Below are 26,665 nucleotides of genomic sequence, written 5' to 3' on the forward strand. Positions count from 1 at the left end.
CTTTCTCTGAAATAAATAAATAAAATCTTTAAAAATATATATTTTTTCAGTTATTTTTTACTCTGCATTATGCTTTCGAAATTTTGTCTCTGTTGATATATGTAGCTTTGTTAATTTTAATAGTTGTGTAGTATTCAATTGTATATCATTGGTTAGCTTTTCCTCTGTTGATGGACATTTCAATTGTTTTGAGTTTTTTGCTATTACAAATAGTGATGTACCAGCATTTTCATCCTTTGTCTTATTGTGTACGCATGTAAGAGTTTTCCTAAATCGATATTTAGAAGTAAGGTTGCTGGGCCATTGGTTATGCCTATCTCATATCTCAACATGATGAGATAGTACCAAATACCTTTCTAAAGTGGTTGTACTTCGTTTGTGGTTTTGTTTTTTTGTTTAAGATTTTATTTATTCATTTGAGACACAGAAATAGAGAGCATGAGCAGGGGGAGGCAGAGGCAGAGGGAGAAGCAGGCTCCCCGCCGAGCCAGGAGCCCGATGTGGGGCTTGATCCCAGGACCCTGGGATAATGACCTGAGCCGAAGGCAGACGCTTAACCGACTGAGCCACCCAGGCGCCCTGTGGTTTTGTTTTTAAGTGTTGCTCAGGATATGGTTTCAGTTGTAAGACTGTTGGTTCAAGGGTTTATGCATTTTTACAGCTTAGATAAACATTGTCAAATTGCTTTCCCAAGAGGGTTTTCTCAATTTACATCATCACCAACATACCAATGCTAATTGTTTTTAATGTCTTTTTTAGTTGGTGGGAATTTGTGACTACATATGTGAGAGGTATTGATAATGGGATGTATCTGTATCATTGTTGACAGATTGCCAGTGGAACTTGAAATAAAGAGAAAGGTAATAGTTATTACTAAACTTACTATGTACTTCCTTTCAGTACTCGAAAGTAGCAAACAATACCAAAGAATTAGAAGATTGTGAGCAAGCTAATAAACTGGGAGCAATTAACAGCACACTAAGGCAAGTTTTATTTTAGTAGTATAAAAAATATTCTCTTATTTAGTATATTTATATCAGAAATCTTCCGTTTTTCTTGTGATATTTGATAAAACAGTAAAGTTTCAAGTCATTCTTAAAAGGAAGAAGTTATTCTTCATCCTAAATTTCATGATTGCTTTGCTTCCTCCTCTTAGTGGATTTGTTCTTAAATTTCTAGAATGTATCATCAATAGTGACTTTATCAAAATGTAAAAATATAGAAGATTGCCCAAGTAGCAGGGCTTATGGATCCATTCTTCCTGGTTATTATACTAAAAGGAACTTGAACCTCTAAGCCTTTTGTAAACAGTAATTCAATCTGTGTATTACATTTGAACAGGGAAAGTTATGATTACCATAACTATTAAGTTTCTTGTTTTTTTTTTTTCTAATGACTTTTCCTTATTTCCTCTAAGTAAAAACCTCCTTTTGAAGGCCAACATAATTTGTGAGTGATCTCAGATCATGCACTATGAAATGACTGAACATATCTATAATTGGGTGTAGGGAATGGATTATTACTGATATTCTTTTTAATTTCCCTATTTGCTTAGGTTGGCATTTGGGTACTATAATTGTTAAAGATTTGATAAAGTTATCAGTCTTATTTATTGAAGAAAAATTTTAACAGAAAACTGGAGAAGATAATATAATAAGATAATATAATAAATTCACTCCAAGTGAATAGATACTTTTTCTACCATGTTTTTAAGAAAAGAGAAATATCAAAGATAAATTTGAAATCCGCTACACCCTAATTCCCAATCCTATTTTCTTTCCTTCTTTCTGAGCGGTAACTACTATCATGAATTTGCTGTATATCCGTCTATGCTTTTGTTTTTATTATATGTAATGATGGTTATTTTATATATGATTTTATTTTTCCCTTATATAAAATAATACTGTATTTAACATTCTTCAAATTTATTTTTACACTGTACATTTTGCTTTCTAGATCTGTCCATGTTAAAACATGGAGATTTGTCTCATTCTTTCAACTGATGAATGGTTTTTATCATATGACTATCTCCTATTTTACTTATCTGTTCCCCTACTGATAGACATTTGAATTATTCAGATTTTTTACTTCTACAAATTATGCTACCTTGAGCACCCTTGATAATTTTTTTGGTGTACACGAGGAAATTTGGCATGCACTAGTAAAATTGCTGAATCTTAGGATTGCCCACGTGTACCTAGTCTCGATACTGCCTGATGACTTTCCAAAGCACTGTGTGGCTGTGTACTGCCTCCAGTGCTGAGAACTTGTTTGGTTCTCTGCATCCTTGCCGAAAATTGATAATGTTTGCACGTGGAATGGCATCTCGTTTTTGTTTAATTTATATTTTGTTGATTACTAATGAGTTTGAGCATTATTTTCTCTGTTTATTGAATATTTGTGTTTCTTATGAATGAATGAATGCCTACAATATGTCAAGCACTGTTCTAGAGTATTAAGCATATAGTGGGGTACATGACAAATTCTTTTTCTCATGTAGCATAATCCTCTTTGGAGATATGCAGTTAATAAGTAAAACATATAAGAAGTAAGTAAAGTGATAATGAGTGCCCGGGAGAAGTAAAGCAGAGAAGAATGACAGAGGGCTCGGAGTGGTGGGGGTTGGGGCGGGGAAGTTGCACTGTTGTAAATTGGATGGTGAGAGAAAGCCACAGCGATAATGGGACATTTGCACAAAATGCCCATGAAGGTGTAAGTCATAAGTCATAATATGGCTGCCTGGGGAAGGAGTATCTAGGCATTCATAATTGTTAGTAAAAAGGACCTGTGGCAGGAGTGTGTCTGTATTTGAGGAATCACAAGAAGACCAGTGTGGCTGGTGTACAGTGGTCCAGGACAAAGTAGTAGAAGACCGAGTCAGAAGATGCTAGGGATGGGGGCAGGGGTAGGGTGGGGTGGAGATTTTGAAAACAATTAGGAATACTGCTTTTAAACTGAGTGGACTGAAAAGTCATTGGAGGATTTTGAGAGAATGCTTTGAGGGAGCCAGGTGTTATGTTGTGGAAGCCTTGTTATGTGGTTATGGTAGTAATCCACGAAAGACAGGATGGTGATTTAGTTTAGGGTGATAGCAGTAGAAATGATGAGAAGGGGTCAGATTCTGGATAGATTTTGAAGATAGAGCTGACAGGATTTGCCGGAGGATTTGATGTGGGGTATGAAAAAAAGATAGGAACTATAAATGACTACAAGATTTGGAACTAGAAAAATGGGAGTTGCCATTTACTGAACTGGGGATACTTGCAGGAGGAACAAGTTTGATAGAAAATTATAGTTCAGCCTTGGACTTGCTACATTTGAGCTGTCTGTAAGACATCCAATTGGAGATGTTGAGCAGGTAGTTGGATCCACAAGTCTCAATTTCAGGGGAGAGAGAAAATGTGGGAGTCATGTGTGAATATATGGTGTGTAAAAACCATAAACCTGAATGGGATTACCCAGGAAAGAATATAACTAGAGAAGTCATCCAGGGATTGGGCCTTAAGTCATTGTAGGATTTTAAGGTAAAGTGCCTGTTTATATTCTTTGCTGCTGTTTCTCCATGGGGGGTAGGGTGGGGTGTGGAGGTGGGACAGTCTATACTTTTAAATTATTATTCATTTGTAGGCATTCTTCATATAATCTGATAATAATTCTTTGTTGGCTATATGGGTTGTTAGGGCTTATCTTTTAATTTTGCTTATAAATATTTTGAACAGAAGTTATTTTTTCAACTTTTAAATTCAAGTATAACACAGGTATAATAAAGTATACAAATCTTAAGCATAAAGGTCAGTTTAATTTTACAGAGTGAACCCAACTCTGCAGCAACCATTCAGAACAGTGTACTTTCTGCCCCAAAGATGGCTGTGTGTACTTTCCTGGTCATTACCACCGTTCACAGTTAACCACGATTTTGAATTACAGTAGCAGAGATTAAGTTTGCCTATTTATATAAATGAAATAATATGGAACATATTTTTTTTGTGTCTGGCTTATTTTATTAAACATCATGTCATGAGAATCCTTCATGTTCTTGAACTTCGTAGTAGCATTTAATTCTTTTTTCATTGGTTTCCATAGTTAAGACTGCACCAAAATGTTTCCATCCTATCACTGATAGTTGGAGTTTTCCACTTTGCAGCCATTTCAGAAAATACTGTGGTGGACATTTGGTGGTGCATTTGGTATGCATTTCTGTGTAGAGTATACCTAGAAGTGGAATTAAGTAATACTGCCAAGTGGTTTTCCCAAAATGACTCCTAAAATACATTGCCACTAGTAGTGTACAAGAGTTCCTCATTCCACAACTTCTCCCATCCAAGTACTAACCAGGCCCGACCCTGCTTAGCTTCCGAGATCAGACGAGATCGGGTGCGTTCAGGGTGGTATGGCCGTAGACCTCATTCCACAACTTCTCCAACAATTGGTACTATAATTTTTAAACAGCTTTACTGAAATTTAATTGAACTGCAGTATACTGTACCTGTTTAAATATGCCATTTGGTGTTTTGACAAGTGTCCACTCATGAAAATCAGCTTAATCAAGATGGTTATCCTTTTTACCACCCTGAAAAGTTTTGTCATGCCCTTTGGAAATCACTCTACCCTGTTCCTTCCTGCCCCTGCATTTCCCACTTCTAAGGCTACTACTTTAACTCAGCGCCATCTTGACAGGAAGCGCTGGGTGAGGCCCAGGAAATTGTTAGGTAAGTAGTTTGGCATCCATCTTCAAACTGACTTTTAGAAAAGCTGGACTACGTTCCTTCTAACTCATTTGTAAGCCAGACTGGGCCAGCTCTGTTAGCATTAGATTAGCCTTCCCTATCTTTTCTGCTGCCATGGCTTTCAGGCAGGGTTTAGGTTGAAACAATCAGGAAAGCATCATCACATAAGGATGCTCAAAAGATAAAAGTTCCTCTAAGTTAGTCATATTGTTAACAAGAAAGTAGGAATTTATGTCACAATTGCTTTGTCCTTGACTATTTTCAAACAGAAGACTTAGCTAATTAAACGTAACTATGGCTATCAATCATCTTAGCTGTAACTAGAACTTAGGCATTCGTGTTTTATCGCATCCTGTATTCCAGCTGAGTCAACTACGATACAAGTATTTCCATTAACTTGTATTAAGTTAATTAAGTATTCCCATAGGAGAAAAAAAATCCCACCATGAATTAAATTGGAAACATTTATTGATAAAGTTGCTGGAGTGCAGCCAGCCTTATATATTCTTGGCTATGATAGTAACATATTTAGGAACTACGTCATTTGTACTTGGTACACAAATAATTTTTTTACATTATTTTTCCTATTGTGTGGTAAATGAAGAAGAACAGTTCTCTTACAGATGTTGCCATTACATATATACATGTATACCTGAATATAGGTTAACGTGAATATAGGTCAAAGTTTATTTGAATTACTATAGTTCCTCTATTAGTTCTCCAAGTAGCAATCTTGATTATAGATTTTATTAAATGTGAGGTAGTATAGAAAATGAATGATATGCCATGATTAAAGTGACATTGGTGTTACCAGTGAATAACACATAGGAAGGGAGATCCTAGAAATGCAGTTTTTGGTATTTTTGTTCTATAAATACAGAAGCAGTTTAAATTAAAGGAATTATGAATGTAAATTTAATTCTTATTTTAGAAAAAATGATTACTTCTCTTTCTAAGTCAATTGAAAAGGCTAGGTTGACTTTTGTGTTTAACTACATCTCATGTATTTGTAAATGAATTTTCCAGTTAATTATTGAACTCTAGGGCTAATAATGGTTTTAGTATAGTTAAATAAAAATCCTTCATGGAAATTAATATCTATATTTTTCATATAACTTGTTATTCCTTCATGTAACCACTAATTGAATTTATAAACTATCTAAATTAAAGACGTGACCTCAGATTATCTGTTTTTAATTATATAAGATGCGGTGTAAACATTTTCAACTCCAGATTTAATCATTTTTCTTTTTTATTCCCTCTTTCCCCTAGTAATCAAAGCAAAGAAGCTTTCATTGACTGGGCAAGATATGATGATTCACAGGATCACTTTTGTGAACTTGATGGTAATAAAATAAACTATTGTAATGAAGTTATTTTAACCTTAATCCTCTTTTTTAAAAAGATTTTATTTATTTATTTGACAGAGAGAGCACACAAGTAGGCAGAGAGTCAGGCAGAGGGAGAGAAGCAGGCTCCCCACTGAGCAGGGAGCCCGACGTGGGGCTTGATCCCAGGACCCTGGGATCATGACCTGAGCCCAAGGCAGCTGCTTAACCAACTGAGCCACCCAGGCGCCTCAATTAATCTTAATCCTTTTATGAGAAATTGAAATCCATGAAAATATGAATCAGTTTTAACTTGAATACACTGAATGTTGCTGTGTGGATCTTACTATTCATAATGGCATTTATTGAGAGCTTATGTTCTAAGCTCTGTGCTGAGGGCCTTAAGTACGTTATTTCTAATCTTTACAGTTACCTTAATAAGTATGTATTATTTCATATCCGAGGAAACTGAGTCTCAGAAAGACTAACTTGCCCAGAATCACACAGTAACAAGAGGCTGAGACAGGATTCAATCCCAGATCTGACTGGATCCCATACCTATATTTTTTCCATCATGACATACCATCTCCTAGGGACCTCTATTTCAAGCCACTTAGTTTAGGTCTGTGAACATACAAACACGTTCACACTGGAATTTTCTGGAGGTCCCAACAAACTAATATAAAGACACCTTGCAATATTGGGCAGGACTCTAATTTGACTTCCCTACAACCCTCTTTCCAAGAGTCCCCTGGAACAGTACAAAGAGAGAGTTAATGTTTAACAGTAACTACCATGACTCTTACTTCAGAAGGTAATTGAAGTGACTCAAAAGTTTTGATCTAAGGAGAATATTCCCAAGAATTGTGCCAAGTAGGCTTAAATCATTCATTTGGCCTCTCTTCACTTTTTACCTTTATATCATGGGTTGTGGAAAAGAATTTGGGGTTCAGGCATGCATAGATGGAGACAGCAAGAGTTCCTCTGAACTTTGAAAGCACCTCGAGTGGTGGCAAAGCTATCTAAAGGGCTTTAGAAGATCCATCTGTAGAATTGTGCTACTCATCCAGTCTACAATGGAGTAAGTTACAGGGAGCTGCCACAATAGTACAGTCAGTTGAGAAGTTGCCAGGAGGTGGAATGTTATCACCATGATTTATGTGGTTTCAGCAAGACATCTTTTTGTTTTTTTAAAGTAGGATATCCCTACACTATATATGTACATTATCTATCTATCTACCTACCTACCTACCTAGTGTGAGCGGCAGGGAGGGGCACAGGGAGAGGGAAAGAGAATTCCAAGCAGTCTTCGGGCTGAGCACGGAGCCTGACTCGGGGCTTGATCTCACCACCCTGAGATCATGACCTGAGCCGAAATCAAGAGTCAGACAACCAACTGAGCCACCCAGGCACCCCCAGCAGGGATTTTTTTTTTTTTAAGATTTTGTTTAGTTGACAGGGCACAGCGGGGGGAGCAGCAGAGGGAGAGGGAGAAGCAGACCCCCCCCACCCCGCCGGCTGAGCAGGGAGCCTGATGAGGGACTCGATCCCAGGACCCTGGGATCATGACCTGAGCCGAAGGCAGATGCTTAACGGACTGAGCCACCCAGGTGCCACCCTCCGTCCCCCCGCCTCAGCAGGGATATCTTTAAGAGATAAAGTTTCTTTGGGTATCTGGATATAATGGGAAATTAATAAAATACTACTTTATGATATTTAGAATTGGCAAAGGTTTCATCAAAGCAAGCTGTTGTACCTAGGTTAAGTATTGACGTCACTGCTTACTCTTTCATTTGCTCTTTGGTTGTCATTCTAATTATACTTCGTGTTCAACACTCACTTCTTGCCAGCTTATCATTTTACCTATTCTTTGATTAAAATATTTTTAGTAGTGCTTAGTTAACAGATTTTTAGATTAAAAAATCATTTCTGTGAATATTTCTCATAGTAAACAATGTAAATATATATTTCTATTATAGGTATTTACCAAAAAATGCTACTCAATTGCAGAGATCACTTGGTATGATCAATGATGTACTCAGTTACTTCTCATCAGTGTAGTGTTAACTAATTTTTTAACATTAGCTTCTTATATTGTAAAAATGAAAGAGATGTCCTGTAAGAATTTATATAAAATCATTCCTTAAGATTTTTAGGATTTCATAATTTAAAAAATTAGTAATTTTTATATTTTGTGTGGTCCTTAAACATATAAACCATTCTACTAGTTGGATTACCGCTATTCCTCTGGGTAGTGATGTTCGTGGATATCCCTATGATTTATATGTACAATTTGTAAAAACACATCAGAGTGGCTTTAGAGTCATTGTCTAGTTATTTCAGTTATCTAAAACCATTGGATTAAAACAATCTAAAGAATATTCACCCCAGTTTATTGGAATGTATCTATACACCCCTGTTCTCTATTTTGTTGTTGTTCTGTCTTTAAGGGAAGATGATCCTTATAGATCAAATAGTAGATTTTTAAATAATTTAACAGGTTAAGGTAAGCTGCTTTCCCTACTCCTATTTTGTTGTTGTAGTCACTCTTACCTTTATGCATGGCTTCTTTTGCTTCGGGTTTCTGCTCAAATGTCACCTCATCAGAGAAGCCTGCTGTCACCTGCTTGTAGAAAATAGAAAGCACTCTCACTCTGTGTTGGCACTGCTGCCTGCTCTCAGAGTACTGAGGACTATCAGAGAGTGCGGGGCGGGTTATTTAGTTTATCTGTTTGCTGTCCGTCTGCTCCAACTAGATTGTCAGCCACCTGAGGCTTTGTCTTTCTGGTTCACTACTTTATCCCTAGTGCCTAGAGCAGTGCCTGGACATGGTACTTGCTCAATAAATGTTTGCTGAATGAAGTGGTTGGTTCATAAATAACCTATATAGTATGACAGATTTTTACTTTTATATTTTCCCTTAAAACATGTTCATTAATTTAAATATTGTTTAAAACCATAGTTTCTAAATCTGGCTGTGTATCAAAATGACTTGGGAGCTTTATAAACTATAGATTCTCCTCACCTGAGTAAATTCTATTTTTTTTTTTTAGGATTTTATTTATTTAGAGAGTGAGAGAGCACGAGAGGAGGGAGGGTCAGAGGGAGAAGCATATTCCCCGCTGAGTGGGGAGCCCGATGCGGGACTCGACCCCAGCACTCCGGGATCATGACCTGAGCCGAAGGCAGTCGCCTAACCAGCTGAGCCACCCAGGCGCCCAGAGTAAATTCTGTTTTAATAATGCATTACTAGCAGTCGGGGATAGAGTTGGTGATGGAGGGTGAGAGGCTCAATCCTGAGTCTACAGCAGTATTTTTTTTATCTGTGTCCACAAACAAAAAGCCTGCACGCTAAGTTGGCCTGTGCTATGTCTGAAGAGATACTTGGGTTAGGAGGTGTGGAGGGCTGGCTCTCATCCTAGAACATGCCGTGTAGCCTCCTAACACTAATACTCAGTTAAGACAGTGAAAAGGAAATTCAGTTGGGAAAAAAGGTATACTTGAAAAGGAAGAAAAAACACTAGTTGAAATTGATGAATTCCCAGAATTAGGTATTTGATTCAGTGGACAGTCTTTGAATCGTTAGGTAACTCTTAGCATGGTCAAATAGAACAGTTTTGGAAGAGCTCTATAAAGGGAGGAAGAAGAGAAAGCATTTGGGGAGGAGGACATATTAGGGGTCCCAGGAGCATTATCCAAGTGAATGCTATGGCTGTGCAAATGGAAAGAAGCTGTAGTTTCTGAACAAATTAATTAAAATCATGTCACAGGTGGTCCCAGGGGAAGGATGGGGGAACCGGCTTCCTCATCTAGACGCCATGAAGTTCTTGTTGGTGTAGGTCAGGGGTTGACGAGCATTTTCTTTTGTATGTGGACACATAGTAAATATCTTCGGCTTCGTGGACTGCACGGTTTCTGTTGCAACTACTCAACTGTGCCGTAATTGTGTGAAAGCAGCAGACGAACGTGGCTTATGTTCCCATAAAACTTTCTTTACAAAAAATACGCAGACCAGATTTGGCCTGTGGGTCATAGTTTGCTAACCCCGTCTATAAGTTAACAAGACCCACCTTTTCATGATTTGAAAAAGTATTAAAATTTTTAGAAACCACTTAAAAAAACCAACAACCCGCTTTTGATTAAATTAAGGGAATACACATTAAGGACATTGAGAATAAAAGTTTTAAATTAAACATTGATATACTTGATTTAACTCTTGTGATTTGTCACTCCCTTAAGGTATAATGATTTAAGATGTATCTTAATATCTGAATCTTGTTTTTCTCTATTGGTTGTTCAGTTGCTTTTGTTGGGTGAAGAGGTTGATATCAGTCTGATGTGTACATTCGCAGATGACCCCACATATGTGTAAACTTACATGCACCCACACATTCTTTATACATGTGTACATATATATCTCAATGAACGTGTATGTTTATGGTAGGTTTAATATTTGTAAAGCTTATATGTAATCAGATCAGTTTTGCAAATGAGCTTAAGAACAACTCAAAGAAATTAAAAATATATAAGAAACTAGTGAATTGTAAAACTTCTCTTTGAACTTTAAAAGCCACACTCCATAATTTGAATCTTTCTTTTTTTAATGAAAATTTTTTAAAATTACCGTTTTTAAGTCTCAAATCAATCCATGTCCTTGGACAGTTTCTGTTCATCTGTAAATTACCTGTTTTCTGTGCCTTAACTTGTAGAGTATCTATATAATGTTAGGGCTAAAAATACAGCCAATATTCTTCAATTCATGTTTCTGTTGTCTATAAGCTAGATATAATTCATTTAGTAGTGATATGTTGTAATTATATTTGTGTTCTTCCTACTTCCTTACAAAAAGTACCAGGTAGTTCTTGGAAGGTATGGCTCAGGATGCTATTGTCCTCTTAGGGTTACAGATAATCTCATTTGTGATCACTGAATGCTCAGTGAATACTGTTGGCTGAAAGGAAAATATATTAGTAATGAAAAAAAAAGACCATATTTTAATGACCATATTTGGCCACTGTTTTCAGTCTGGTGCCTGCATACTATGATTTAATCTCGTGACACAAAAAGGTAAGAAGCATACAAATAAAGGAGTACATCTGTGTCAACATAAATAGTGCTTTAGTTTCCATGTATTATGATCATCCATTTGTGAAGCATGATCATTTTAATTTTTCTGTAGGTATGAAAGCATGTATTTCCCTTTTCTATCCAGAATGTAAGCCTTAATAATGAAGACCATTTTATCTTTTGTATCCCTCGGAGATCTCTATTAAAATGCCCAAATAGTAGAGATCTAGTAAAGACTCATTTGGATTTCAACACAGAAAATGGTTATTTATGGGTGTCTGGGGGGCTCAATTGGTTAAGCGTCCGATTCTTGGTTCCAGCTCAGGTCGTGATCTCAGGGTCATGGGATCAAGCCCCGCATGGGGCTCTGTGCTCAGCAGGGAGTCTGCTTCACATTCTTTCTCCCTCTCCCTCCCTCTTCACCCCTCCCTGCTTGTGCTCGCTCTCTCTGTCTCTCTCAAATAAATAAATAAAATCTTAAAAAAAGAAAATGGTTATTTAATTTATATGTCTTAACAAGTTCCTGAAGTTGTGCCTGCTGTATACGGGCTTAAGAGGGGAAAAGCACTTCTGTATGAACAGCGATAAAAATAAACCGTAATGTGTATTGGTTTAAACTAGAGCATTGTGTAACTCTGTGATCAAATTTGAATCACAAAGTTATTGAGCCATTTATTTCATAAGTCCAAAGTAGAGAATAGCAGGAAAATCTCTTTTTAGTACAATATACGCTAAAAAGAAATGTTTCTAAGCATGTGTTTGGGTAGGTGTATGCACAGGGAAGAAATCCTATCAAATAGTGGAACAGATTATGATTCTGTTAAGGTCTTTTTGATCCTGGGTGGTTAAAACTTAAGAATAATGAATGCTTCTAAGAAGGTCAGGAGTGTTCTGTTACTTAAGAGAGCACGGAGTATCCAGAGGAAAGGGAGGAGTTGTTTTTTCCTCTCACAAGTATGAGTTATCCCGGGTCAAGTACAGTCACAAGTGTGCTAACCTCTCTACCGTTTAAGTTGGAGATTACTTGAAAAGCGTAGCCTTTCTCTGACCTTTTGGTAGTTACGTTTGTGTTACAGTGTTACATTTCAGACAACTGGTGACCTGTGGGTGGTTTTTATGAATTGTTTCTTGTTCAGATGAGCGATCTCCAGCTGCTCAGTATGTAGACCTGTTGCTGAACCCCGAGCGTTACACTGGCTATAAAGGGTCCTCCGCATGGAGAGTGTGGAACAGCATCTACGAAGAAAACTGTTTCAAGTAACTGGAGGGGGCAGGGGAAGGAGGAGGAGCGGCTAGAGGGAGGATGGAGGAAGGGGAGTAGGGTTCTGTTGGGAAAAAAAAATGATGTAAAAGAAGTCAAATCATTTTATGTTTGAATTTTGCACTTGCTTTTTCAGGCCTCGATCTGTTTATCGTCCTTTAAATCCTCTGGCACCTAGCCGAGGTGGGTTTTTCATACATTTTCATGCCTTTAGAGATTATTTACAAAATGCCTCTGTAACTAAACTTAATCTGAGTAAATTTTCAACTATATTTTCTTTAATTTGAGTGATCAAAAGTATAAGGTGAATTCATAGTTCAGCCTCAAGTTTTCTGCATGTTTTACATAATTACTGGCTTTTATTGAGTGCCTGATATGTACCAGGCCCTAAATAAAACAGGAGTTTTATGGGAAATAAATCAAAATATATGAGTAATCCATAGATATAAGAGGTTTCCTGGGGAACTCTTAAAAATCTGGATGCCCAGGCCCTATCCCATACTAATTAAGTCAGAATCTGTGGGCTTACACCCAAGTGTTGTTTTTTTTTTTTAACTGTCCAGATGATTCCAGCACACAGGCATGTTTGAGAACCAGTGGCTCCCAACGTGCTTCTCAGAGTTGAGTGTGCATACAAACTACCTCGGAGCCTTGTTGAAATAGAGGTTCCGATTCTGTGGGTCTTGGGTGAAGCCCAGGATTCTAACGAGCTCCCAGGTGATGCCCAGCATGCTGGCTGGTCCACGCACCACGTTTGAGTGCTAAGGGTGCAGAGCTGTTGAAGACACTTAGGATGCCTGCAGCACAACAGTAAACCTGCGCCGGCCGACTAGGTTGCCACTTGTCACACCGGGCTGTTGAGCACATGAAATACGGCTGGTGCAGAACCAACTTTTACATCTGGCTGTTTGTTTAAATTTAAGAACTGAAGCAATGTAAAATATTTTGTCATTAAGCAGAACTTTACCGTTTGATAGGACACCTTTAGCTGTGGCCTCACACAGTTATCGCATTGGAGCGCATGTGTGCTTCTCACTTTTAAAACACGGATGCTAGAAAAAACTTCACTAGAAATTTTTATTAGAAAAAATTTGGAATTACATATGTGGCTGGCATTATATTTCTATGGGACAGCATTTTTGGAGGTTAATCAACATAAAACTTACTGGGCACATCCTCAGTCTGTTGTCAGCAAGGAGCCAAACCCTGGGAGCAGCCCTGTAATTGACTTGCCATTCTGATGTTTTCTTTAGACCAGGGTTGATTTAAGAACTTGAATTTCCTGGTCTAGATTTGTATCTTGAAGGCATTTCTGAGAGCCATAGAGACACAGAAAGGTTGACCGAAGGGACTGCTTTTAGATGCTCACTGTCTTACAATGCGGCACATTTTCTTCCCCAAATTCATTCTGATACTGCTGGAAAAGGGAATTGGATCATGAAAAAGGTGTGCATGGTTTCTTATTCTTTGTCTCTTTTGCTATTTTTACCCTTCTAACTTACTATAAAAATGAAAACCACACACACACACACACACACAATGGAAACAACACAAAAGTTATATAAGGTAAAAAGAGAAAGCTCCCCCCTACCCTTCCCCCATACCCACCCTGCCTCCACACCTCTCTTCCATAGTACAGAGTTTGTAGGTATTCTTTCAGATCTTTTCTATGATCACTTTTTTTTTTTTTTTTTAGGATTGGAGTTAAAATATTTTTATTTTTTATTTAAAAAAAATTTTTATTGTTATGTTAATCACCATACATTACATCATTAGTTCTTGATATAGTGTTCCATGATTCATTGTTTGTGCATAACACCCAGTGCTCCACGCAGAACGTGCCCTCCTTAATACCCGTCACCAGGCTAACCCATCCCCCCACCCCCCTCCCCTCTAGAACCCTCAGTTTGTTTTTCAGAGTCCATCGTCTCTCATGGTTCCTCTCCCCCTCCGACTTACTCCCCTTCATTCTTCCCCTCCTGCTATCATCTTCTTTTTCTTTAAAATATTTTTTTAAATAGATGTAGAATTGACATACAACATTGTATTAGTTTCAGGTGTTTAATACAATGTTTAAATATTTGTGTATATTGCAGAATGATCACAGTGAGTCTAATTAACATCTGTGACCATAATTACAGAATTTTTATTCTTGTGATGAGAACTTTTAAGATCTATTCTCTTACCAACTTTCAAATACAGTGTTATTAATTGTAGTTGACATGCTGTACATGACAGTCCCAGGACTTATAAGCTGGTACCTTTTGACACCCTTTACGTGTTTTGCCCACTCCCCACCCCCTGCCTCTGGCAACCACCCATCTGTCCTCTGGATCTATGAGCTTGGAGGGTTTTGTTTTGTTTTTAGATTCCACATGCAAGAGAGCTCATACAGTATCTGTCCTTCTCTGACTGACTTCCCTCAGCATGAGGTCCTCGGACTCCATCCTTGTGGTTGCCAGTGGCAGAATTTCCTTCTTTTTTATGGTTGAATAATATGATCGCTTCCTATTAAAGCAGAAAATATAGTTCATTTAACGAAACCATCACATCCTAAGAAATACCGCACGTCCATGTTGTGACAAATTAGAGACGTGAGACTGCTGGAAAGATGAGAGGAAGGAGAGTGCCACGTAGGAAAAGACAGAGGCAGAAAGAGGGGGAAGAAAACCGGACTAAGAAAGAAGGGAGACGGAGCACCAGGTGAGGGGAGAGCAGGGGTCCTGGTTGCCAGGTGAGAAACCCGTGCAGTAATCAGGCAGGCTCGGGCTGATGCTCTCTGTGTGCTGTGCCCATGGCAACTGCTGGTGTCAGCTCGCAGCTCCTCAGCAGTCCCGGCTCGGCCGCCTGCATGCTCTTGCTGAGCCACACAGCGAGGCTTCTCCAGCTGGCTTTCCAACAGCTTTTGAACCACAGAACCTTTCTTCCCTAAAATGAAACCCGGTATGAGAAGTCCACATACAAAGCCGATAAAGGCCGAGCTGCTCTGCTCCTGAGAGCCCAACCTCTGGCTGCTTCCCCCTGTCTGGGCAGCTCCGTGGCACCCCCAGTGAGGGTTTCACTGACCACGGTTTGGGAAATACTTTTCTTAAGGTGTGTATAGGCCGAGGAGCAGCAGCTTGGAAGAGAGGGTTGTGTATATAATGATGAAAGGAGTGCCTGTGTCCATTGGCTAATTATTGAAACTAGTGATCTTTAGGAGTATTTTTAGATGCTTTCTGATATTTTTTACTGTATAAAACATACGAAGATCTTGTACTTTGGGCCTATATTCTTTTTAAGAAGTCTCACTTGCAGGGTGACTACACCCTGACCAAGGTCCATAGTGTAATTAATAGTTTAACACACAGTAAGTGTTTTAATCTCATATTAAAGTAAATAAAATTGGAATCTGAACTGTGGAGGACAGTTTCTAAAATCCTGTTTACTGTTTTCTTTTTCAGGAGAAGATGGTGAGTTAAAATTCTTGTGTTTGGGTATGCCTCAGGTATAGAGGAAATGTTTTTAATGATCAAAATTTGATTTTTCCTCTGTTTAATTCAAAAGAAAATATTTATCCTATTTTTTCAGAAATAGCTACCAAAGAATGGTGACAAAAAAATAAGAGTTTTATAATGTAAATTTACCCTATGGTTAAAAAAAACTATAAATTCCCTTTTACTTAAATGTTTAGTATAGAAACCAGGATTACATTCCGACTTCCCAGTTATCTGGTTATTATAATCTACTAAAATATGTTCTGAAGAAATGGAGAGAAGTTAAGATAGTTTTGCCAATAATTGGTCTTGTGACTTTATTTTCTTACTGACTTTGTAACTTATAATCTCAGTTATTGTAATACTTAATCTGGTGAATAGTGATTTATCAACAGTTGGTTATTCCAGGTTACCAGATGAATATCAGTCATAATAAATTGCCCCCAAACAGTCAAAATAATTATTTCAAATGGATGTTTACTTATCTGTGTTCGGGGACACAGTGATGGGCATTGTGCAGGATAGAAATATGTGTAAAACATGACGCCTTCGCTGCAGGAGCTGACAGTATACAGCAGGAATGATAAGCACTGTACATAATAAGAGGTGCTGCACATACAGAGTACAAGCAGTAGGAGGTGGTAGAGCTCTTCAGACGTGGGACAGAGCCTGTCTCACTGGGGGGGGGGTGGGGTCTGGAAGTGCCATTTGAGATGAGTCTTGAGTACTGGGACAGATGTAGTCTAGTAGAATCGGATCCTGTGTGTGATCAGGAGAAAATGGCATGGACCATGGAGTTGGAAAGGGAAGGATCAGGCATGTTTGGGGAGACCCTCTGAGCAGTAGGGAAGACTTTATGTGGGAGTGGTTTAAGTTAGAAAGGTGAGAGGCCAGATTATTGAGGACTTGGGAGCTCAACTTTCCCTGATAGCATCTGGGGTTTCTCGAGTAAACAAGTGAGCTCATGATGAATGGCCCTTAGGAAGAGTATGTTGAATGAATTAGTCTGTGGGAAGATGTTTGTGTAGTTTTACAAAGTGTGAAGACTCTCAGGAAACAAAGCAATTCCTCACCATCTAATTTATCCCCTAGACTCCTTGCTCCGCTCATCTATGTGTTGGGTTTTTCTTATGCTTTGCTTTTCTTAAATAAAGTAATGCATTTTGTGAGTTACTTATCTTTAACTATTTTGATCTGTATTGACTGCCATTTTTGTTCCACTCAGAACAGTACTGATCTAGAAATAGATCTTTTAGCATTGGTACATAGGTAAGTCAGGTCCCGCTGTATAATAGTCATTGACTTTTCTGAAAAATTATCTCGAAAATTAAGGGATTTTAAAGTTACCCCTCGAAATTTAGTAGTCTTAGATAATTGAGGTAATATACATAGCTTTACTGCTCAGGAAAAAATGGAATAATTACTGATTTGATTTTTGTATTATAAGTCACTGTTTTTTCTAGAATTTTTAAGGAGTCCTATGGTTATCAAAAGCAAATTTAAAATTTTTAAGCTCTTTCACCTTCTAATGATTAAGATTTACATAATATTTTGACTGAAATGTTTTCTTAAAATTTTTGCTTAGTTAAATATCATTTATAAGAAAATTGTCCAAAAGTTGCTTAAATTACTTTAGGGCTTTATTGTCTAGAACCATATGCCGATTTTTCTACTTCACAAGAAGCAGTGGCCATTTCTAGAGATATTCCTTAGTCTGTCATAGGAAATATTTTATATACTTAATTTATTCTGATTTGTAAATGACTGTTTAAAATATTTTAACCCAAATCTGTGTGTGTTTGTGTGTTTTTTTAAAGGAGAATCATTCTACACGTGGCTGGAAGGTAAACTTATATGTCTGCATTTTAAATTTATTGGTTTCTTGGAAAAGTATGGATTTATTTAATATATTTTTGTAAGTTCAGGATTCATTACCTAGACAACTAATTGTGACAGTGTTTGAAAGGAAATGACATATTTTAAGTTATTGTATTTTAGGATACAGTGGTTTGACAATTTGGAGGCTATTGCTCAGCCAAGAATAATCAGTATTAGGGAAATTTACAGGGCAGATACTGGCCTCAGGTTTTCATAATTAGCTTCTCAGTGTTATTTTCATTCTGTATATACCACTGATCCAGACTGCTTTCTAGTAACCATCATGCAAACCCACTTTGTAAGTAGAGACCTTCTTTTTGGAAGGAAGTACTTTTTATATATATATGAAATTGAGGGAAGGTAAATTTGATTTCAGAAGATTTTAAACAATGTTTACACATGTTAATATAGCCTAAACTTGTCTAATTAAAAGATAAAGCAATATAGATCCCAGGAGATACTTTGCATTCTTTTTTTAAAAATTTTTATTGTTATGTTAATCACCATATATTACATCATTTGTTTTGGTGGATACTTTGCATTCTTATATTTTCTAGTGTTGAAAATACAAATGCTATCAATGGAAAGCTAAAACATTCTAGGATTTTAACAACTTTGTTTAAAAACTGGATATATGATGCTTTTAGAAAATTTACCAAATTGCCATTCATTTATGAAAGCAAAAGTTAAAATGTATTCATGAAAGATAAGCAAGTTGAATGATACAGGGGATCATAACCTTATAGGAACTCTACAGAGTAAAACTAAGTACTTAATTCTATTTTATGTCTGCTAATCGGTGATGTTATCTTGTGAACATGATTTCTCTTTGCTTTTAATGAAGTGTGTACATATATTGGCCATTATTAAGGTGAACGTTATTGATGTACCGCTACTACTAGGAATGATATTGATAAATGGCCTGTGTGGAAGACGATTCTTAACTTTGTTTCAGTAGCTGTATTGTAAAGATACAAATTGTGGAAAGTAGTACTTAGGTTAAAAGAGGTGGTGAGAGACTCTGAATATTGCTAGTGGAGGTTGGGAGTGAACTGTATGGGCAATATTGAATTCTAGGGTATTCTGTATTGACCACTTTTGTAGTATCCTACTGATGTAAGCCCCTGAATATTGATACATGGTTTCAGAGAACACTCCTGTTTTTATAGGCAACTGACTCAGCTTTTCTGAGATTCAATTTCCTCCTCTGGGCATGAGACTGGCAATAGCCAACTATCGTACCTACACTGTGAGTGTAGATGATGCCTGTAAAAATGCCTCTGAAAATCACTAAACAGTGTCCAAATGTCACATCCTGTTATTGTAAATCTAGCCCTTTTGTGAGAGAAAAAATTAGTCAGTGTCTTGTAAGTCACTTGATGAATGTGAATTTGAATGAAATTAAATCCAAAAGAAAGAGACCTACTCTCTAAATTGGATAGTTGAATTTGCTCTGTATTGTTAGAAATAGAAGCAGTATAAAGAACACCCAAAAAACAAATAAGTCAAAAAATGGGCAGAAGACATGAACAGACACTTCTCCAAGGACGACATACAAATGGCTAACAGACACATGAAAAAATGATCAACATCATTAGCCATCAGGGAAATTCAAGTCAAAGCCACACTGAGATATCACCTTACACCAGTCAGAATGGCAAAAATTGACAAGGCAAGAAACAACAAATGTTGGAGAGGTTGTGGAGAAAGGGGAACCTTCTTACACTGTTGGTAGAATGCAATTTGGTACAGCCACTCTGGAAAACAGTGTGGAGGTTCCTCAAGACGTTTAAAAAAAACAGAGCTACCCTATGACCCAACAATTGCACTACTGGGTATTTACCCCAAAGATACAGATGTAGTGAAAAGAAGGGCACATGCACCCCAATGTTCATAGCAGCAATGTCCACAATAGCCAAACTGTGGAAGGAGCCGAGAGGCCCTTCAACAGATGAATGGATAAAGCTGTGGTCCATATATACAATGGAATATTAGCCATCAGAAAGGATGAATAGCTACCACTTGCATCAACATGGATGGAACTGGAGGGGATTATGCTAAGTGAAATAAGTCAAGCAGAGAAAGACAATTATCATATGGTTTCACTCATATGTAGAACATAAGGAATAGCACAGAGGACATTAGGGGAAGGGAGGGAAGACTGAAGGGGGGGGGGATCAGAGGGGGAGATGAACCATGAGAGACTACAGACTCCAGGAAACAATCTGAGGGTTTCATAGGGAAGGGTGGGTGGGGGATGGGGTAGCCGGGTGATGGGTATTAAGGAGGGCACGTGTTGCAATGAGCACTGAGTATGTTATATGCAAACAATGAATCATGGAACATTACATCAAAAACTAATGATGTATGGTGACTAACATAATAAAAATAATATTAATCAGGAAAAAAAAGAAATAGAAGCTGGTAAATTTTGCCTTTGTAAATCAGCTTTTGCAGATGTTACTTAACAGTCATTCAGGAATTTCAACCAATAAACATTGTACATTGACTATTTACTATGTGAGCAGAATCATATCAGATGGAGTGCAGGAATATGATGGAAAATTATTTTATGTAGCCTTTGTTACTTACTGTGTTACTTAACATTTTCACGGGGACCTCAGTGGTCGGAGACTGCGTCATGCAGGGAAAAGCTGTCCAGCACTTTCCTGCCGACTGTGTTGTGTCTTGTTAGTACACTCAGTTGGCACATCTTTTATTTTTACCATTTTGCTTTAAGCTACCTAATTTTCAGTTTATGGAAGTGCATTTCTACTCGCTCCTCACTTATCACCCATCCCCATTTCAAATACGGAGCTTTGAGGGCTTTGCAAATGAGAATGGCCTCCATGTTTATGTTCTTATTTTTAGGCATATGAATTTTCACAAGCTTTGCTTTGTCTGCTTTCCCTTCTCTGGTCTTTAGAGAGGTAGATTAGAAGGAAAAGAAAATGAACTTTAGATCTGATCATTTTATTTGATAACTGATATGATTAAAAGTTTTACTAGAAGAGAAGTAATATTTTATCACACTAGTTCATGATGTTTGTATACCTTGCTATCATGAACATTCAAAATTGCTCATATACTTTTATTTTTTTAATTTTTTAATTTTTTAAAGATTTTATTTATTTATTCGACAGAGAGAGACACAGCAAGAGAGGGGACACAAGCAGGGGCAGAGGGAGAAGGAGAACCGGACTCCCTGCTCAGCAAGGAGCCCGATGTGGGACTCGATCCCAGGACCCTGGGATCATGACCTGAGCTGAAGGCAGATGCTTAACGACTGAGCCATCCAGGTGCCCTCATATACTTTTAGAAGAAGCTAGAAGTTGCGCAAAAAAGAACTTAATTTCTGCTTTTTGGTGACCATTTGTACAATGGGAATATTCTGGCAAGAATTCTGAATTAGAGAATGAGATCTCAAAAGAATTGTTTTTTTCCTATGAGAAGCTATATAGGGTAGAACAGAGTAAATTGAAGATCTAAAAGATCTGGGGGAAAATGCAAAGTAAGCCACATTTTAAAAATCCCTCAGCTTATAAATGAGGTTATTTACTATTCCTTTCCACTATAGGAGCCCATTTTCCCCAGGAGTAATGAAAAAAAAAAAAGAAAAAAAACAAAAAATGCTGTTGGATGGTAAGGGAAGGAAAAAGTGAATTGCTTTGCATTTAGTGGATTCTTAAAATTTAGGTTTTTGCATTTTTCTTCATTTAAAAAATTATAACCTTCTCTAGATTTTCTTTTTTATTATGGTAAAATATATATAACATAAAATTTACCGTCTTAACCATCTTAAACTTAGTGGCATTAAGTACATTTACAATGCATATTACTCTTATAATAAGAGAAAATCTTTTAAAATTGAGGCAGGGGTAGGATAGGATAGTGGAATTATCTTGACCTCCATTTGAGCAAAACCCTTAAGACTACATAAAATAATTTTCCATCATATTCCTGTACTCCGTCTGATATGATTCTGCTCACATAGTAAATAGTCAACATACATTGTTTATTGATTGAAATTTCTGGTTGACTGTTTTCCAGGTTTGGGCTCCTTACAAGTGGACCATACAGTTACGTAGAACTGGAGAATTCTAGGGCAGAGGATTAGTAAGACACACTAAAGAATCTGAGGAAGAAGAGAAATGGAATGCAGTCTCTTCTTCCTCCACAATCAAGTAGGTTCAAAGAAAGGACATGTCTAGGGAAGGGAAAAGGAGAAACAGCTATTGTTAAGCCAAAGCAGTGACTTTGAATTATATTTGCTTTAGTTTAGCCTAACCCATGAAAAAATCCGTGCTGTTGCCTTCTGGGTAGTGTGGGAACTTGCCAAGTACATCCTTAGTGCTTAGATCTCCAGAGTCCAACATTTTCTGCCTCATTCTGCATTAAGTTATCATATTAATAACTCCATTCTGAAGTCAGAATCTTATCTTTTAGAGAAGTTTGATCTAATCATTTAATATTATTCCTTATTTTTAATGTCCTTGAAACTTTTAAAAATAAGCCTGTGTACTGAATCTTCTTGAGTCAGTATTTCCGTTATCTAAATGGATGTGGTTTCTTTTTCAATATTTTTCTGAATAGGTTTGTGTCTGGAAAAGAGAGTCTTCTATAAGCTTATATCAGGACTTCATGCTAGTATCAATTTACATCTATGTGCAAATTATCTTTTGGAAGGTAATCACATTTTTATGTAGAAATCTTCTATTAGTGTAAAAATTGTTGGGGGGGGATATATATTCTCTAGAGAAAAAAATCCTATTTCTTAAAGCTCTATTATGTATTTCTCTTTCTCTTTAGAAACCTGGGGTAAACCTAGCTGGGGACCTAATATGAAAGAATTTAAACGCCGCTTTGACCCTGTGGAAACTAAGGGAGAAGGTCCAAGAAGGCTTAAGAATCTGTACTTTTTATACTTAATTGAGCTTCGAGCTTTATCAAAGGTGGCCCCATATTTTGAGCGCTCAATTGTCGATCTTTACACTGGAAATGGAGAAGAAGATGCTAACACAAAAACCCTTCTACTGAATATCTTTCAAGATACAAAGTAAGAATTGAGTATCAGTGATCTGAAATTCTGCATTCTGAATATGAATGAGATAGTACTTGAAATACAACAGAAACTGACTCCTAAAAGTTAAGGTTAGGAAGAGGGAGAATTAGACCTGAGAAGGAACACGGTCAGTAGAACAGTAGAACAGCCCCAGTCACACTTGAGAATAGGCCCTGTTTTCAAACAGAACTTTGAATTTTATGTAGTATCAAAGTTTAATGCTATTTTATTTTAAAGATTTATTTATTTTAGAGAGAGACAGCACGTGGGGGGAAGGGACGGGAGAGACGGAAAGAGTGAGTCTTAAGCATACTCTGGGCAGATTGCAGAGCCCAGCGTGGGGCTCGATCCCACGACCATGATCATGACCTGCACCGAAACCAAGAGTTGGACCCTTAACTGACTGCGCCACCCAGATGCCCCAAAGTTTAATGCGATTTTAGTATTTTTTCCTTTTTTTTTAACCAATTTTGTATTCTTCCAGTTGCTTTTTAAATTCAGATGATGCTGTGTGTTCACGTGAGAGTGGACACCTAAGGGAACGTTAGCTTTACGTTCTAGAATATACCTCTTAAAAAAATGCTGGTCTATAAAATTTGAGTTTACTGGTTATTAAAATGAGCATGAACCAAAGTTGGATTAAGAAGTGTTCAAATTATGCATTAAAATTTAAAACATCTTTTTAATGGTGTTGCACATTTTTCACATAAATTGCTTTTAAGTTCAATTTTTAGATGATTTTTATCATGTAACTTCTTTAAAACATTACAGTCTGGTAACTTAAAAAGCCATTTTTATGTGACTTTACTCTTTGAGTAGTTTACGTGTGAACTATTTGCCACCTTCCTGTGTTATTGAACTTTACATACAAGTAAATTACAAATTGTAAATGTTTGTGGGGATAAAAAATTCTGCCAGAGCTCTACTACATAGTATGTGACCTTTTTGTCTGTAACTTGTCATGTTGTCATTTCATCAGGTCCTTTCCCATGCACTTTGACGAGAAGTCCATGTTTGCAGGTGACAAAAAGGGGGCCAAGTCATTAAAGGTAAAAAGTTCTTGATTGGGGGCTAGGGTGGGGAGCAGTTGACTGGCTTTGTTTTAATCCCGTCCATCTAAACTCTTCTTGCCCAGTCCTCCATCTTGTTGAAGTTGGTCTGACTGGATTTTACTATAAACGGCACAGAAAGCCCCTTCTCCAGACTTTTCAGTTCCTTTCTCCTTTCTAGTTTGGCCAACTCCTAGGGAAGCCTCTGTTGTTAACTGACCGATGAATATGGTACCTCTGTGAAGGTCTTTTAAAAGGTGTTATTTTGAGAGAAAGTTTTCTTACTTTAAAATCACAGTGTGTATTGTTTTGATTTTAAAAATCATGACTTTGGCGCTTTGAAGGCAATAAACACTGTATTTTTCTGAAGTTTATTTTATGGAATATTTTATGGGATGTTCAGATTTCTGGAACTATTATGCTTTTGTCTTTATGGACTAACATAAAAGGCAAAAATTACCTGTTACCCTGTGATATCAGAGGAGAATGTATTTTAGGAGCATTTTCAAACTTCATGTTGGGAGCTCTTTGTTTTCATTTGCTTACGGCATATTAAGGAATACGTTGTACCCTTAAAATGTTCATAAAAATATTTGAAATTGACTGGCAAGCAGTCTTCTAGTGCAGCTCCACGCCTTTTATGTGCAATTCTGAAATCCAGAAAGCTCCAAAAACTGAAACATTTTTCTTATGTTTGGTGCAAATTAATTTGTTAGCAAAACCTGACCTGTACTGATATAAGAGTATTTATAGTGCTTTTTAAAAATTCTGCTTTGTTTGAATATTCTTATGTTTTGCTACAGAACCATTAATGTATGTGACTACTAGGTGTTGCCACACACTCTGGTGGGGTGTTTCATAATAAATTATGTACTATATTTCTGAAATTTGGAATTCTGAAACACATTTGGCCCTGAGATGTTTTAGATGCTCACTGATAAGTGAGCACTGAGTGATTCTCCATTGGTAAGAGTCTCTCGGTGCTTCTGAAGTGAAGTAACTTAGTCATGACTGTATTTTAGTTTTGGAAGGTTGTTTTGTTTTATGATTATTTTAGGAGTATATTGCTATTGTGGCATTTACCATGACGTTAATTTATTTTTATAATGCTTCCTATTTTTAAAGTATTTATACAAGTATTATACTTTTGGACAACTCTGTGGTTCTTTTTGTGGAGGAAGAAAGAAGATAGGCGTGGGAAGAGAACTAGCTGTCCTCTCTGAATGAATGGAAATTGTGTTTGCTCTTTTCCAAAGGTGTATAAAGGAGAACTTAAGTCCGTTTTTCCATCTCCTCCCAAGAACATGAATTACATGAGAATGGAGCAAAGGACTTTCGTGTTCCTTATTTTGTCTTTTTAGCCAGGGTACTGTTTCTTTGGAACCTTTGGAAAGCAGCCGGGCAAGGCTTGCTGGTGGCCAGAGTTTTCAGGCTGCTTGCCTCTAGCTTCATGCAATAAAATGCTTACCTCAGTACAATAAAATGAAATTTATTCTCTATGTTTACCACATGAAAAGGATGAGGAAAGTCTATTAACTACTGTTAGCCTCAGAGGAGACTGGCCTTCGAGTCCTAGAAACCATGCCCAGTTGCTCACAGGCAGAAGAATCCTCCCTGGGTAGGAAGCAGTTGCAGCACAGTCCAAGGATGCAGTTAGCAGCCATCCATGGAGAGGCTGGCTGGGAAATGCAGGGGACTGTGAGAGCACACCCTTCGTACAGCCCTGTCGTCATCGGTGCTCATGGAACGCCCATTACAGTGTGTGGTGCTAAGGAAAAAGATGAAAACTGATCAGTGGTCTAAGACCACTTTTGTTTTTTTCTGATTTGGACTCACGCAAGCAATACATGAAAAATAAACCAAACATAATATAGATAGATTTACCACTGGCTGTATGCGGATATCAAGTGGAGGCAGCAGTTAAGTTCCTTAAAAGTAAAAACCATGCATCATTACTTTTGTTTTTCCCATAGTGCCTATGTTGGTGCTTTGCATAGAGGAGCACCTCAATAAAAAGTTTGTTGAATTAATATGTGGAATGAATTTTATGAATTTCCATGGCTAGTTGTTTTAGGTGCCATGTTATGCCATACAAATCCAATTATTTTTCTTCTTCACTGTTGAAAAACACAAGTCATTCATTAATAAGCTTCAGAACTTTTATTTCTTGTATAATTCATACAAGTGCAGTTTAATTTTTAAGACTCTAATGAGAATAAAAATATTTTCTGCATGTTAGGAGGAATTCCGCTTACATTTCAAGAATATCTCCCGTATAATGGACTGTGTTGGATGTGACAAATGCAGATTATGGGGGAAATTGCAGGTTTGTGTTTTGTCTTCTGTTTTAAAACTATTACCTTAAATATTCCTACTGGGAAGTTGCAAGTTTTTATACCCTCATTGTTCATTGAAACAGAAGATCTGAGGTATGATTTTTCTGCTTTATTGATGAAAAAGATGAATATGTTAAATCTGTGTTACATGTGTAAGAATGTTTTTCCTATTCTGTGTTAATGATTTTGGTTTTATTGTATCTGTTTCTGTTGGTACAATCTGAGATTCATTTCTGAACTTGGTGGTTATAAATAGTGTAAGTATTTTGTAGACCCATATAAAAAGTATATAGAAAGAATTATCAAATTTCCATCACAGAATTTGAATTTCAAATGGTCACAAAAAAGAAAAGTTCTGCCAAGGAGGCCCATTTCTCTCTTATATATATTCAGTGTAAAAAGGATCATTTGATGTTTTATCTTATTTTTTTACAAAGATAAGTCAGAAAATCAGGAGACAGAATTATTTTAATGGAGACAA

The 26,665-nt window shown here is 37.1% G+C and overlaps 1 protein-coding gene across 5 annotated transcripts in view; it reads left to right on the forward strand.

Annotated features, from left to right (window-relative positions):
• Positions 1-26,665, forward strand: part of ERO1B (endoplasmic reticulum oxidoreductase 1 beta) — a 61,079-nt gene that overhangs the window by 27,056 nt on the left and 7,358 nt on the right. For 4 of the 5 annotated variants that reach the window (XM_027596156.2, XM_027596151.2, XM_027596155.2 and 1 more), the window contains 10 exons: positions 901-983; positions 6,000-6,073; positions 12,259-12,379; positions 12,520-12,566; positions 15,827-15,835; positions 17,677-17,703; positions 22,331-22,423; positions 22,547-22,793; positions 23,779-23,848; positions 26,088-26,174. In XM_027596156.2, coding sequence (XP_027451957.1) covers positions 901-983; positions 6,000-6,073; positions 12,259-12,379; positions 12,520-12,566; positions 15,827-15,835; positions 17,677-17,703; positions 22,331-22,423; positions 22,547-22,793; positions 23,779-23,848; positions 26,088-26,174 — 858 coding nt within the window. The remainder of the gene's footprint in view (positions 1-900; positions 984-5,999; positions 6,074-12,258; positions 12,380-12,519; positions 12,567-15,826; positions 15,836-17,676; positions 17,704-22,330; positions 22,424-22,546; positions 22,794-23,778; positions 23,849-26,087; positions 26,175-26,665) is intronic. The other variant, XM_027596152.2, reaches the window with a different exon arrangement.

This window comes from Zalophus californianus, chromosome 15, assembly GCF_009762305.2.
Source record: "Zalophus californianus isolate mZalCal1 chromosome 15, mZalCal1.pri.v2, whole genome shotgun sequence".
Classification (NCBI taxonomy): domain Eukaryota; kingdom Metazoa; phylum Chordata; class Mammalia; order Carnivora; family Otariidae; genus Zalophus; species Zalophus californianus.